General features: G+C 43.6%; 1 protein-coding gene across 1 annotated transcript in view; it reads left to right on the top strand.

The window, feature by feature from the left end:
- LOC149343820 (neural cell adhesion molecule 2-like) overlaps nucleotides 1-10,586 on the top strand; it is a 55,578-nt gene extending 44,992 nt beyond the window's left edge. Inside the window, exons 7-9 of the mRNA XM_089542503.1 lie at nucleotides 1,641-1,931; nucleotides 5,056-5,184; nucleotides 8,745-10,586. Coding sequence (XP_089398629.1) covers nucleotides 1,641-1,931; nucleotides 5,056-5,184; nucleotides 8,745-8,926 — 602 coding nt within the window. The 3' untranslated portion in view covers nucleotides 8,927-10,586. The remainder of the gene's footprint in view (nucleotides 1-1,640; nucleotides 1,932-5,055; nucleotides 5,185-8,744) is intronic.
- Nucleotides 10,587-16,026: the final 5,440 nt, after the last annotated feature.

Genomic DNA, 16,026 nt, shown 5'->3' with positions numbered 1-16,026 from the left:
CAACATCCGGTAAAGCCTACGCGTCGTAAGAATAAAAGAACAAGTACGGAAACTCAAGCAGCTGCATTTATAATCCTGAAATTTTCTAAGCATCCCTAAAATCGTCAACATGTGCGAGAATGTTATTAAACGAAGCTTTTGTCTACACGTAAAGTGAGCGAGAGCATTTTTTTTCCTCATTAAAATCATAGAGAGTGCATGTCTGGTCGTATACGCTTAATGTCAGCATTACAAAGTATTCTACTGTAGTGAGTGTTCTGATATTCGGTTGCAGGTTTTTTTTTTGGGGTTACTACTTGCCTTTGGTGAAAAAGGAAACAACAAGAGAACACTAAATTTTTTGCCTTAATTAAGTTCAGGTACAATGAGCCTCAACATAGAGCATATTTTATGTACTCATTACTTCAAACCATATCTCGTCATTTTTTACCACTGATTTCTCTTATTTTGCTTGATATTGTCATTAATTTTAAGCTACTTAAGATGCATGTTCATATGAGACCAGGCTCTTTTCGTCCTGCTGATTAACTCTATACCATCCGTCATTATATTTTTCTCCGATGTCGTATGATATGAACAATCAAGATGAGGCCCAGTGGTTCGAGACCTTTGTTGCATTCAGGCATTTACGCTTCGTGCCCGGCACAGCACAAAAGAAGCACGAGTGTTGTCTGAGAGTTTAAGGGCTATAAAATGTAAAAATTTGGTTTGTGATTTATGAGGGTTTAACGTCCCAAAGTGACTGAGGCTATGAGGGGTGCCATAAAGAAGGGCTTAAATATCATTACCTTTTTGTGCCCTCATTGCAGAGGAACAGTGGTAACTTGAAATTGTCACGAAGGTTTCTACATGAAAGGTCGCGAAGACAAGTAGGTATATACCACAAAAAAAAAGAGACGCCTGCATTTGTGACCATGGCCTTGGGAATTTCGAGCAGCCTTCCAGATCTGCATTCCCATTTGGAAAGCAGAGCAAGATTATGATCACAACATACAGCATGTACCTATGTTAATCTTACTACTGTGTTTACATCATCTCTGCCTCCCTATGTTACCCGAAAATATAACGCCAACAAACAAAGGAGCGCATGCCGAATTGACTTTCAGTACCATAAAAAAAACCTTAAAAACTAGGCTTCTTCATGCGTTAAATGATTGGTTTGGTTTATGGGGTTTAACGTCCCAAAGCGACTAAGGCTATGAGAGACGCCGTAGTGGAGGGCTCCGGAAATTTCGACCACCTGGGGTTCTTTAACGTGCATTGACATCGCACAGTACACGGGCCTCTAGAATTTCTCCTCCAAAGAAATTCTAGCCGCCGCGGCCGGGCATGCGTTAAATGACTTGAAACAAATAGAGGAACCAGTCACGTGTCCTTATCTGTTATTAACCTGCTTTTTTTGTTGCCTTCAAATGACGGGTTTCAAAGACGGATGTTGCGAGTATAAGGGCGCACACTGTCATCCATAAAATGCGGTTATGGTAGGAAGCTGTGACGCAGGGAAATTTCACAGGCATAATGGAAGTCGACGCCAAACACATGTCTCAAAAAACACCGATTGTTGGACTTTCAATGATTCGTACAATCTGAATTCTACAGTCTAATGGACGTTTCTCCTTATCCGCCACCACCGATTGCAGACGCTCCGGTTTGCAAGACCAGTCAGCGGCTTGTGTACGCCACGCGACTGTCCAAGCTGCTGCAGGTGGCGTGCGAGGTGCAGGCCCAGCCGACGGCCGTCACTTTCCGCTGGCGCTTCAACAACTCTCAGCACAAGAGCGCCCGGCTGGACACGTATAGCTGGGAAGGGACGCGCAGTGTTGCCCGCTACGTGGTCCGCTCGCACCAGGACTACGGCACGCTGCTCTGCTGGGCGCGAAACCAGGTCGGCGACCAGAGACAACCCTGCGTGTTCGTCGTCGTGCCGGCCGGTATGCATCACAGTGTGCCACTTAACATCCTGTGCCGAGAAGAATTGAAAAGGGGCCATGACGGATCTGTCCATTATATTTGTGTTACAGGGAAAACGGAGAGACATCATGCACGAGAACTTGTTTATATTGTTCGATAGAATCCTTCATTAATGTTGACTCTGATTCATACACGCATACTTAGCGATACAGAGCCGCAGCATTGAGGTGGCCTTGATGGACAGGCATTGCGAAGCGACAGAACGCATTAAGGGAAAGGCAGGACTATGTGTGTGGGCGTAGTGATTGCCAAGTCGTGCTTTCTGCCCCTTGTATGTAGCTATTTTCGTGACTTGTATACCTTTCGTCCTGACCGATAACAATGAAGGTGTACAGTATATTTGTTGCGGCAATAGTTCAGTGCCCGAAGCACATTATTACACATTATTTTCCCACAGAGGACTCAGCGAGGCTGTTTACCCCTCCGAGCTCATTGGTGCTTTGAATTATCTTGAAGCGCAGTGCTTTGCGTGAACTACACCAATGTGCTTCATGGTGCATGTAAGTAAACGTAACAGCTGCTGGGCTGAGCGCCTCTTTTATCTTGGAAACGTAGCAGCACGAAAAAACGAGGACAAAATAGACACAGGTACGACCTGTGTCTGTCGTACCTGTGTCTATTTTGTCCCCGTTTTTTCGTGCTGCTATGTTTTCAAGATGGATCAATACCAACTGGCCCAAACCTCGGTGCCTCTTTTATGTTCGTTTATTAGTGCAGTGTTCGTCCGAAGTGGGTCACAAACTGCATAGTTCTAATCCACTACTGCGCATTTTTTTGACACTGAGGTCATACATGCCATTTATCGCTTTTTTTAGGAAGGTGCGGCGGGGGGGGGGGGGGGGGAGAGGGGGGATAGGGGGGAACCAATACTTGGTGTTTCAGCGAACACTTAACACTCTCAAATAATTTCTAATATCGGGAGTTAGAAATAGAAAAAAAAATTATTGCGGGAATATATTCTGCGCTGCAGTGGGCGCAAGTTACTATAAAAGTAATTCTAGTTATGTACCTAATCGATTAAAATTCCAATATTAAATTATGTTTAACGCAATTCAGTGTTTAGTGCCAATGGGGCGTTGGGAACCATGGACAAGGAAATGCCACATCAGTTTTTTATACTACTTAAAAATCGTTCCCGGCAGCTCTGCAGCGCGAGAAAATCCGCTGCTTTTTCCGCACAACAGGTAAACTGAGTCCAAAAACCTCTTAAGAGGCTTGCCGCAGATGGAATGTACGCACATGCGTATCGCAACGATTGCGGCGCCAAAAGCGTGCCTCCTACGCTGTACCATGGGATGCTCTTTTTTTGCTTTTTCTTCGTCAATCGAAGGAATAACGTCCACGCAGGAGGCGAGGATTGCCGTTTTCATTGCGCCAAGTGGCAAAGCAAAAGAATTCTGCAGGACGTTGTACAATAGCACATTCAGTTTGAATTACGTTCCCTGAGGACTTCAACAGGTCATCAGCGGACATTTCGTTCTCACCGAGCTTCCTTCCCGTGTTGAGGGCTTAGTTTCGGTTTTGTACGCAAAATAAAGGACCGGAGTTTATTGCGCTGCAGAGCATTAGAGAATTACTTCTTATTCGTTTCTGAAGCGGTTATGGCATCGTCTCGTCCATGGCTTTGATCCACGCATTAGCATTAATCACCCATCTGGATTAAATAAACACTTTTTTCAGTTTTTGTGATATGTTTATCTGATTATAATCCTTTTTAGAGCAGATTTTGTCCAGCGGCATAAAGCATGTTCTTGACAATGCTTTTTTTTACTTGAGACTATATTTTTAGGAACACCCGGTATATGCTTCTGCTTGTGTAATTGCACCAGTTTGTGCCAAAGGCTTGGCGCCAGGAATAAGCGTTTTGTAGAAAACTGTTATAAACCTGCATCAGGCCTGCTGAACGTAATTCGTCATGCCACGGTCCATTATTTTCTTCCACACGCTAGCGTTTAGATGACGTTATCCTTCGAGCTCTGAACGTGACCGATGTTTTCTCGAACAACTGAGTTGTCTTTGCTAGTGCGCAATTGCGGAGGAGTGGGAGAACGCTCTGAAAAAGGGGAATAGGACACAGCGACCACTCTTTGATCGGAAACATCGACCGCACTTTGAGCGAGAAGACGAAGGGGTGAAAGGGGAGAAAAAAATATGAATCATACGCGTGATGCGTTCCGCGTCTTCTCATGTTGGAAGCGCGACCATTGCCGCCTGCTGCGCGCAGTAAATTGTCCCAGACTGACTGAGAAGTCAGCGTGGTTTAGTTTTAGGATTAAATTTCCATATTTGGGCTATCGTTTGCACCATAGCGACCGCTTTCGTCGTGCGTAGCGGAGTCGTTTGATAGTAGCTGTACGTCTGGAATTTTAAGTCAAAAGAAGAATGGCTGCAATCAGAGGTAATAGTAATTCAACGCACAGTTCTTATTTGCGCCCGGCCAAGCGTGTCTGGTCTATTTTCAGCCAGTCTTGGTCTTTCCCACAGAACACCTGTTGTGACGAGTATTTAGTGCCACCATTCCGTTGATGCATGCGTTAACAGAAATGAATGAGTAATGTTGCTTAGAGCGTCATGTAACATGTTGCGCCTGCAAAAAAAAAAAAAGAATTTCTTTCGTCTCACAGGAACGCTTCTCCACTTGAAGGTTCACAGAATTCTTGCTTAAAACTTTCCTTTTCACTCAGTCTGTGGCATGCTGACATTAATGTTCATATTTCAATAGATGAAGTGTTCATCGCTTTGCTCGAGCCAACAAAAGACCTTAGCAAACCATATTCTGAGCTGCAAAAATTATAAATGTGCTTTGAAGACGTAACACATGTCCTCAAAAAAGAAAACGCAGCGGTGGCAGAATCCAAGACAGTTATTTGTGTGTTAGGTATTAAACCCTGACGAAATTTTTTCAAGCTTCCTCTAGAAGCTTTAGTACCTTGCTTCTCTGTATCCTGACTTATAAGATATGTGTTAGTAACGAGGCTAGTTGGGTGAATATGCAACTGTAAACAAGAAGGGAGGAATGCCTTGAGTAGAGCGCTGGGAGTAAAGATGTACAATGCATTTCAATAGCTCTCTTTCTTGTTCCAGGTTCGGAATTTCTAGTATCGAACGAAGGCCTGATTGCGATGCTCATCTGCCTGCTGTTCGTGCTCATCATCCTAGTTGTTTTCATATACTTCCTCATAAAATGGCGAAGGCGGAAACTTAACAAAGATGGTAAGTAAAGGATTTATTAGAAGAAAAAGTTTAATATTAGACTTTCTCTCGCTTTCTCCCGAAGCGAACAAGTGATGGCAGCCGTTGCAGCTTTACCTGATAGATGGCGCTCACTCCGAACTTACTTGGTTTAAGTTACCATTTGTGGTGCGCCCTTGAGAGTGGCCGCTCATCGGCTTACGAAGCCTTCGCTGAGCCACTTGAATTATTGGTTTAGAGGTCAAGGAAAGAGTTTTTGGCCGTAGCCTTCTATGACGTTGGCGCCCACGTAGTTAAGTTCCGAGAAAATCCTGGATACAAGTGCTGCTTCGAATATTACAAAATCCTTGAGATCTTTTGCTGCCAAAGGTTGACACACACTTTATTCGAAGAATGCATGCGTTACATGGTTTGGAATGCATGAGCCGTTTTTCGTGAGTGCAGTCAATATCTGGCTCCATGAAAATTAATATGTTTACACGCCTCATGCCTGAACTTACCCACTGTATGGGAAGTGCACGCACTGCGGCGGCTCATCGCAGTGGTGTTAGGCTGGTGCGGCAAAGGTCGCGGCGGCCGCATAACAGTAGAGGCAAAATCGAAAATTGTCTTCTGCTTTGCGGTGCCAGTGGATGTTAAACACCCCAGAATCTCTAAATTAAGCCGTAGGCCTTCACTACGGCATTCCTCAAAGCTCATGTGCGCAGTCTGGCAGTTAAACCCTGCGTACAACAATCCGATGAAACGACAACGGCTTCTGATGTTACGTTAAACTAAAGCTTCAGCTTGACAGTCAGCATTCTTTTCTTTTTATATAGATTCATGCAGATCATATTAAGGGGATATGTTTTGAAGCATTCAGAGCGTACACCCGGCCAACTTTTGAACAGCATCCAACAGTGTAGAACAAACGGCCATAGAGTGCTCTGTGACAAAGCGGAGCAACTTTTGAGGACGAAAACTAATCACAGCTGCTTCGACACTTCGCTTGGTCATCGACCGCTGCTGTACGGCCGTTTGCTCAATGCTCGCGTGATTGTATTAAATAACTGGCTGTGTGTACATTCTCAAGAATAAGGCACATTGATCTGCCTAGTTGTCGCAAGTTTTAACGTATTACATGCGGAGTTTCTTTAGACGCCTTCCTTTTCAATGGGTGCGGCGATTTTTGGCTAGTCATAACATCCTTGTGCATCCTTTGAGAAAAGTTTAGGCTCTAATTAGTTCGCTTGAAAACCGTGTCGAGCTGTTTAGCATCCGTTGAAGTCCTAAGCTTCGTAGGGGCAAGCGCCTGAGTTCTCACCTTCATGTGATTTGGAACGTTAGCTAGGCCTAGCGAGCCACAAGGTGAGGCTTAGAAGCAATCGCCCTGGGCTTTAAACTTTTGACAAAAAGTATATTTGCAGCACTGTTCTGCAAAAATGAGTTTCAGACGCGACGGAAAGTGCTTCGCGAACGGAAAAATATCTCGTAAAGAGCTTTGTTAAGGCAGGCCTGTACACATATGAAACAGAGGAAGCGTTTACCTTAGTGGCATATTTTCCTTTCCGAGAAATACTTGCTATGAACGTCATCCTTTTGTAAGCGTCCAACATGTTTAAAACAGATATTGCGCATGTATAATTTGGTGTCCACCTGTCCATGACAATTACTGAGTCGCCACTTTCCGTTAAACACCATATCGCACAATTTTGCTGGAGCCGACTTTTCTGTGATATAGTATCCACAAACTGTAGGCCGTTGAATTGATAACATTTCGCACATAACACTGAACAAGGAATATGCTTAGAAATCAATGATTTGCTATTTTAAGAGCCTAAACGTGTTACTGTACCAGCGCATTGTCATTAACATGCAAAGGTTGGCCAATTTTTAAAAACATTTTTAGCTCCAGCTAGTACTTCCATGCAGTGAAATTTTGCAAAGCTGCACTGGGATGAAGGTTTTTTACTCTCTAAACTCTAGGCTACCGACTCACAAACGAGTAGCTTAATACTGAAAATGTAATGCACTATCGAGAACAAGACTTGTGCACACAACACGCAGTCGATTGGCTCGAAGCTCTGCCGTCGTTTTTCGGCGTTTTCTCCTGGCGGGAGAACTACAAACCAAAACGTGGAGACTGACATGCCACTAGCTTAAAACGGTCAGTTGATCGCCTCTCCGGAAGCAACTGCTGCCGGCAAGTAGTGCGGGGTGCTGCCTTGTGGTATCCAACACTTTTGCTCCGTTTTAGCACCGTACAGCGCAAGGAACTATCCTAAAGTTAGAGAAGCTGCTGCTGCTGAAAGAAACAGTGACGCACCGAACCTTGTAAAGAGTCCGGTAATGTCACATTCTGGAGCAACTAGACATCAGTACGTTAAATGGTAGTTAAATATAAATAATTAGTCATTATGACCGTCTGCAAAGACATTCACTATCACCACTTTAGCGGCTGCGTGCAACCCACCGATTTGTAGATGCTGCAATTATCTGGCGACCATAGTGTGCATCTATAGACTGGGAGTTTGCGGGTTTAATTACATGGTAGATGTAAAAACGCCCATGTAGTGAGACCACAGTGCCGGTTAAAATATGTTGAGAAATTCCATCTGTTCGATATTCATCCCAACCGTCTGATTACCGAAGTGTAGCTTTGGCAGATACAAATCTTTATGACATGGGCGCGTACTTGCAAACCGACCGAAAAAGCTGTCAAACGGATAGAAATCTGAGTCGTAGAATGGCTATCATGGTGGGCTTGGGGACCGCTTTGTGTTTTGGCCAGTTGCCATCACATTATTTTGCCCTGAAACTTTTTGATCTGTTGCAAAAATAAATGAACATCTTAGAATTGGTTGAGAGAGGACGTTATATGGGGGTTCTAGCAGCGGCAGAAGGAACACACAAGTTTGCAAATGGCTAGCTTGCTTAAAGGCTGTGCAATAAATAGGCTGTAAACATACAGCAAAACATTGGGGAACTGCGAAAGCACCTTTCCAAATCGCCACCATAACGAAGAGTACCAAACCGGAAACACTGTCATAATCTGTAAATTGCTCTCAAAGACACCTCTTCCTTTTAAAAAATGAACCCTGGCTCATACATGGATCGCCTGCAGAAAAACGTTCAGTGCATCTCGATAAAGCTTTTCAGTTTGTTTAAAAAAAAAGCTATCAGAAATGGAAGAGCACACCTGGGCTACCCTCAACAGCTTTTCTCCATTTCATTCATTCATTCATTCATTCATTCATTCATTCATTCATTCATTCATTCATTCATTCATTCATTCATTCATTCATTCATTCATTCATTTTCCACGGAATCAAGTAAGGTGCACATGCGTATACATTAATTTTGTTCATCCTATCAGGATAGCAAAAGCCAAAGACTTGTCCAAAACGCCTGACGAGGCCTTGGAACCTATATTGTACACAGCGCTTCAGGCGACGTTGCGACGATCAGAGATACAGTGCAGTGATGGCGAAAAATTATTCGCGCTTGAATGTCCGCTGTCGACCGTTACAGCTTAGCACCACTCAACGGCAAGGACCGGTACTTTAACCTGCACCCCGCGTTCTTGCGATTACCACTTTCAGAACAAAGGCTGAGAACCGACTCCCAAGCCAGTTGCGGTGCCGCCGCGCCCCCTGCCAGCAGCAGTAGTCACATGGCCGCCAGCAACATGCACTCGCTGGGATCTTCCAGGAGCAGCAACGGCAACGTCGGCTCGGCGGGGTTTGCGAATGGCAGCAGATATGCGGCAACCCGCTGCACGTAGCTCTTTTGCCGACCACCAAAGTGAAACATGAGCTGCCCTCCGTTGTGAACGAAGAGAGCACGAGAGAGCTCTACACTTTGAACCACCTGTGCTTTCCGGTGTGCTTCGTAGCTGGTTGTTTTCGTGGGGCCGGCAAGTGCCATGTCGCCTCGGCAGGGCCCGTGAGGAAAACAGCTGCGGTGACGTTTTTGGCGAGCGGTGATGTGACCAGAACGACTCGTATGCGCCCAGGAAGCTGAAAGCAAAACTATAAGTTGGAAGTGGCGAACCAACGTGTCTCGCCGTGACAGCGAAGTTCCTCTTCGATGGCAGCCGTGGCTTTTCGAATGAGATAGAAGTGCTCCGTTGTTGTGTGACGGCGAAGCCTCTTGTGCGGCGAGTGAATGGATGTGCAGAAGGCTTGTGGGATACTGGGAAAAAGTTTTCCCGCAGAAAACGAGAAATGACATGCAGCTTTTTGTGTGATGGGTGCTTTTCTTTTTGTTATGTTGTTTTCTTACCTGCTTGAGTACGCGTTGCACAAAATTTCAACAACACCTAAAGCCAGTTGAACCCATGGCACTTGGAAAACAATAAAGACCCCTTTCTAAGTCTTCCGGTCAAACAAGAAAAAAAAAACACCTTTTCATCCTTACGGGAATTATCACTATTCATATGCGAATTATTTATGTTGGCGTGATGATTGTTTGGTTTACTTAGGTTATTTATTTAGATTTTCTTATAATTTACACCAAAGCCGAGGCACCGAAGAACAGTCATTGCCAAAACCTCCACCAGGAAAGTAAAGGCAGACATGCGCAGTTTTGAAGCCGGAAATGGTAAGCTACAAAATTTCGAGAAGGCTGATGGACTTCCCTTTTAAGTAGTGTTATTGTCATTTAGGTTATTTATTTGAAAGCAACATTTGGGAATAATTTCATTCGCATACTTGAACTCCACTGAACGCACTGGAAAGACGCTAAATTGCAGAAAAATTTGCCCCTTCATGTTTTTCCTGTTTTTTTTTTTTCAGTGTCTGTTCATCCTGTGCGTGAATATCAGTAGACCGAAAAAGTGCGACGTTGTGTTCCGTGGTGTTTGTGAATTCTTGCTCTCTGTGTGCCGTTTCAAATCCGGTGCCAATGTATATACCGAACAGGCTGTACGTGAACGACTCGGAATTGCACTGGAGGCGGATTTGTCCTGTTTGGTTGTGGCTTGATTATTACAGCACCATTTACGTCTCTTTTCTAGCTAGATGATTCGGCTGTCTTGATTGATGGATTTAACTTTTGGACTGAGCTTGATTATCGGTTGTGTTTTGAGCAAGTGTGCATGATCAAGCAATGGCACATAGACATCAAAGTCTGTTTTATGAGGAAAACTTGTGGGAAAGAGAAATGAGGGCGAAACTGTCAAGCTGAAACACTAGAAATTAAGAAGTATGACAAGAAGGGGACTTGAATAGAATAATACTTGCTAGCTCACAGATTGCCCGTGAAAATGACGTCTAAGATCTTGTGAGTGTCAGTGTGGTCAAGAAGGCGCTCTTAGACATCGGTCAGGGGTGTACTTTTGTGACTGTGAGCGGCGCTAAACGAAGACATTGTATACAGAGCTTGTTATAGTCGGTATTCCGACCGACGTGTTCGCTGAGAGGTGTGAAGCAAAGTTTCTTGCGTATATCAACTGAACAGAACCGTTTGAAGTTGTATTGTTGTCAAATAAACTGCTGACGTGATTGTAGGGGCGGGGCATATGAGTCAAATTTTTTATGACTGTCCAACGCCAATCTGTAATAGAAACTGCACGTCATATCTCTTTGTTTGTGTGCTGTACCGGTTATTTGAGATGAATTTCTTGATGTTGGCGCATTTTCTTTTCTGTTGGTCTTTGTCGTAGAAGAAGCCAAAGCCAAATTTGCTCGGCACGGTGCAGGAAGGGCCAAGTGATAATTTTTGTTTTAAATGTGGCCCATGAAACTAATGAGAGAAGAATAGGCTGGAATAAAGATATCAGGCCTTGTTTCAGCAGGAAAAGACGGATCTCTGCACTACTCTGCTACAAGTATGTCCTGCAAAAGCCCCAGACAGCAATGATTCCGGCATTTAAACTTTCAAAGTATCATGCGTCTAGCATACACCTCATTTTGAATCATTTGTGATTTAGGTAGACGTTTAGTTTTTCTTGGGAAAATTTGGTTGTTGCAGTGAATTATAGCGTACTTAGGTGTATAGTTATATCAGGAAACCAATGTGCCGCAATGCATGCTTGCCTTCAGAAGGTTTTTTCAGTAACAATATACGAGTACGGCCCAAAAGATGGCGAACTCCTCAAGAAACATCATAAAAGGTAAGCAGGCTAAAAGAAAGTGCCACAACGTTATGTAGTTTGTGGAGCAAATTCTGCTATTAGAGATTGGAGTTAAGAAATTCATTGCGTCACTTGCGTCATAAGGTTGAGGACGACATTGGTAGAAAAAAAAAAATCTGCCTTGGCCCGCATGCTTTAATGTCGGAAATACGAAGCACACAGTGGATGCTCCTATTCGTGTCTGCAGACTGCGGCATTTAAGACAGTGACCTCTTTTGTAAGCAGAACGGAGCGTTGTCACACCTGAAAGCCAGCGGCAGGCGGTGATCAGATGATAACCGTCGAGTAGGCTACACGTAAGCTGTGGCCCAGATTTAGAGAAAAAAAATAAAGTACACGAAACCACTTTTCAACTAACTCATATCTGACCGTAAAAGGGAAGGCGCGAACTTTCACCGTTTCTGTTTACACGCATAAGAACGCGTAAACGTTTTAGCTTGGGAGGTGCTGCATCGAATCGAGTTGCTTCGGTTTATTTATTTTTATTTATTTCTACAAACTACCCCTAAAGGCCCTCGAGAGGGTATTACATGGAGGGGGGGGGTACAGGCAATTGATCAAAATAAAACAAAACCACAAATAAAACACTTAGCATGACATAAACAAGCAAAAGAATCAAAAGTATGGCAGCGCGGCAAAGAGTGAAGATTACTACAGTATTAAAATTATACAAACAGAACATTAATGCAAGAATCATTTTAGTAACATACCCTGCAAAAAAAGGAAGCCAAGAACAAATAAAATGACAATGTACGCAAATAGTTAAGCAGTAGTTATTGAAGATATAAGAATAAAATATTTATCAGGATTAGTGGTGGTTGCGATATGGGAAGGCAGAGTGTGGTTAGGCAGTGGTTAGGTGAATTTTGTACAGATAGGTCGCATCAGATAACCAGTGCGTATTTTCACATTAATTTCGGGGTCAGCATGGGCGCAGGCGCAGGAAGAAGGAGCGGCGGGGCATAAGATCAAAATGAAATGTTCAGTGGTACGTATATGTACACTTGCAGCTTGACTAGGAGCAGCAAGTACACTCTGGAGACGGCGGGGTGAGAATGTCTTTCGGTTTGAGGCATCATCATCATCATCATCATCAGCCTGACTACGCCCACTGCAGGACAAAGGCCTCTCCCATGTCTCTCCAATTAACCCTGCCCTTCGCCAGCCGCGGCACCATATTCCCGCAAATTTCTTAATCTCGTCCGCCCACCTAATTTTCTGCCGCCCCCTCCTACGTTTGCCTTCTCTTGGAATCCACTCCGTTACCCTTAAGGACCAGCGGTTATCTTGCCTTCGCATTACATGCCCTGCCCAAGCCCACTTCTTCCTCTTGATTTCAACTAGGATATCATTAACGCGCGTTTGTTCCCTCACCCACTCCGCCCGCTTCCGATCTCTTAACGTTACACTTATCATTTTTCTTTCCATAGCTCGCTGCGTTGTCCTTAACTCAAGCTGAACCCTCTTTGTTAGCCTCCACGTTTCTGCCCCATAGGTGAGTACTGGTAAGATACACCTGTTGTATACCTTTCTCTTGAGAGATATTGGTAAACTGCCATTCATGATCTGAGATAACCTGCCATATGCGCTCCACCCGATTCTTATTCTTCTAGTTATTTCCCTCTCATGATCTCGATCAGCTGTCACTACCTGCTGTAAATAGACATTATCTCTTACTACTTCCAGCACTTGGCTACCAACTGCGAACTGCTGTTCCCTTGCTAGGCTGTTGAACATTACTTTGGTTTTCTGCATGTTAATTTTTAGCCCCACCGTTCTGCTCTGCCATGCTTTCAGTTCATATCCTGAGTCACCTAGCAAGGCAATGTCATCAGCGAATCGCAAATTACTTAGGTATTCTCCATTAACTCTTATCCCCAACTGTTCCCATTTCAGGCCCCGGAATACCTCCTGTAAACAGGCAGTGAATAGCAAAGGCGAGATCGTGTCTCCCTGCCTGACACCTTTCCTTATTGGAATTTTATTGCTGACTTTATGGAGAACTATGGTAGCTGCGCAATCTTTATAAATATCTTCCAATATTTTCATATAACACTCTTCTACACCCTGATTCCGCAATGCCTCCATGACTGCTGAGGTTTCTACTGAGTCGAATGCTTTCTTGTAATCAATGAACGCTATATATAGGGGCTGGTTATATTCTGTGCATTTCTCTATCACCTGATTGATTGCGTGAATATGGTCCATTGTCCAGTATCTTTTACGAAAGCCTGCCTGGTCATTTGGTTGATTGAAGTCTAAGGTTGTCCTGACCCTATTACCTTAGTAACTACCTTGTAGGCAACAGAAAGTAAGCTGAATGGTCTGTAATATTTTACCGATGACTGGGAACTTTTAAGGCGGCGCATCTGCAAGTTGCATTTATTTAAAAATACCATAAGCCTTTTTGGGCTGCCGCAGGGTGGTAATGAAATAAACAAAACAAGGTTACAAAGAAACAGTTTCCGAGTGACACAGCGTACAGGATGGGATTCAATGAAATAAACAGCTGACCCTATTACCTTAGTAACTACCTTGTAGGCAACAGAAAGTAAGCTGAATGGTCTGTAATATTTTACCGATGACTGGGAACTTTTAAGGCGGCGCATCTGCAAGTTGCATTTATTTAAAAATACCATAAGCCTTTTTGGGCTGCCGCAGGGTGGTAATGAAATAAACAAAACAAGGTTACAAAGAAACAGTTTCCGAGTGACACAGCGTACAGGATGGGATTCAATGAAATAAACAACTGACCCTATTACCTTAGTAACTACCTTGTAGGCAACAGAAAGTAAGCTGAATGGTCTGTAATATTTTACCGATGACTGGGAACTTTTAAGGCGGCGCATCTGCAAGTTGCATTTATTTAAAAATACCATAAGCCTTTTTGGGCTGCCGCAGGGTGGTAATGAAATAAACAAAACAAGGTTACAAAGAAACAGTTTCCGAGTGACACAGCGTACAGGATGGGATTCAATGAAATAAACAGTGAGAGGATTAAATGAAAGATACTGAGAAGCAGATTATATATTACTCGACACACACTTCCGACTTTTTCACGAAATTATATGTTGCTGTAGTTTCTGTATAATTCTATAATAATTCTTGATGCAGCTTATTCGCATCTATTAACGTCTTTCAAAAGAAAGAATGCTTAAAAACATTAAGTCTTGTTGTGCAGGTGACAACAACGTGTGGTTCTTTAATACGAAGTGATTGTCTTCCATGACGTCGCAGCTACAAGCCAGGAATTTATTGTTGAGTAATTGATAGAGAAACTTAAGTCGGACGATCTTTTTTCTTGTGGTCAGATCCTCAAGTTTCACTAGTGCAAGTAGGGCTGTTGGTGAACATTCCCCAATATTATAGAATCTGTCGTGCGTTATCCCATTGATTGCAAAGCAGTGTGGTGGCGTTTAGCGGTCTTGAGGATCGGAACTCGTTTAATGCGCGAACAGAAAGTGACAAAAGCGAGTGTCACGCCAGTAAAGAAGCAAACATTTAAAAAACAAACGCGAAAAAGGGTCGCGGCTATATAGAGCCGAACTCAAGGGGTCCACGCTTCCTGCTTCGGATGTTCACAAAATGCATCGTCAGAGGTTCGGCAGAGGTTCGGGATCGGCAGAGGTTCAATGATGTTTTAGAGTCGTTCCCTTTTCCGGCTTTATGAAGCAGCGCTGTTCTGCGTAAATTTTCTCAGTTGAAAGAGTAGTTTTTGACTTCCTTTCTGAAGTGCAGCAAATGAATAACGTACTTTCACGGTAGTTGCGTAAAATCAGCTTTGATAAGTTTACCGCGTACACGAACAAATACTGGCCTCAAGGTAAATCTCTCTTTAGATACACGGTAGTTACGCTCTGTTATTTTGCCTATGATGAACTCTATTCCTCAACAAGGGCACATAGATTTTAAACCTCCTTACCTGGCATACTCAAGCTTGAGCTCCGTTTTTTTTGAAGCATCTAACATGTGAGTAGCAGCTTTCGACAGACCGGCAAGAAGAGCTGCAGCGGTAATGACGAATTTTCAAGGCGTGTTAAGAAGCCCATTACCATGCTGGTACCATGAGCTGTGGTTCCTTTGGTTCAAGACAGAGTTTTTTGCGGCTCGAAAGACCTCATTATTAACGCTGAGGAATGCAATACAGAAGAGATAGAATTGAGGTCGTATTTGTGACTTGGAACGTATTGCAATAGAATATACTCATTACAAGAACTTGTCACACCGCTCTTTATGAAATAACCATGCCTGACTTCACAGACTTCATAAGACTCGGCGTGGAGTCGCCTATGTGGAAGTTGCTTCATATCATGCACCGACATGCATGTCGGTTTCAGTGCGGATGCGTTAGTGGGCGGCGTCTAACCGCATGAGGGTCTCAAACAACCAGAGTGTGTTTTACCTTAAGGCACATAGTTTTTCAAAATGGGGTGTGCAGGTTGTCTATTTATTTGTTTTTGATTGCGAATGCACGCCAGAATTTCATTTCCAGATCAAAAAAAGAAAACAAGTTTATCGATGAACTGAGAAAGAAAATAGTTTCATCACATTTTTTTTTGGTCGGTTGCGAAAATTGTTGAGTAGAAGAGCAGTTAAAGTAGAGATGAAGTGGAAGAAAAATGACTTCGTGCCTGTGCGGTCACCAATGCCAATCACGAAACATAAGGAGGTGAGATTACTTACTGTACGCTGTTTTGGTTTCCACATTTCGGGCTGCAAACTTCTACAAGTGTATTCGCCTGCTGTCG

The sequence above is a fragment of the Amblyomma mixtum genome, chromosome 5 (genome assembly GCF_055824585.1).
Source record: "Amblyomma mixtum isolate Tamu chromosome 5, ASM5582458v1, whole genome shotgun sequence".
NCBI lineage: Eukaryota > Metazoa > Arthropoda > Arachnida > Ixodida > Ixodidae > Amblyomma > Amblyomma mixtum.
The sequence above is the reverse complement of the archived record's forward strand: the minus strand, read 5'-3'. Positions and strand labels throughout refer to the sequence as shown.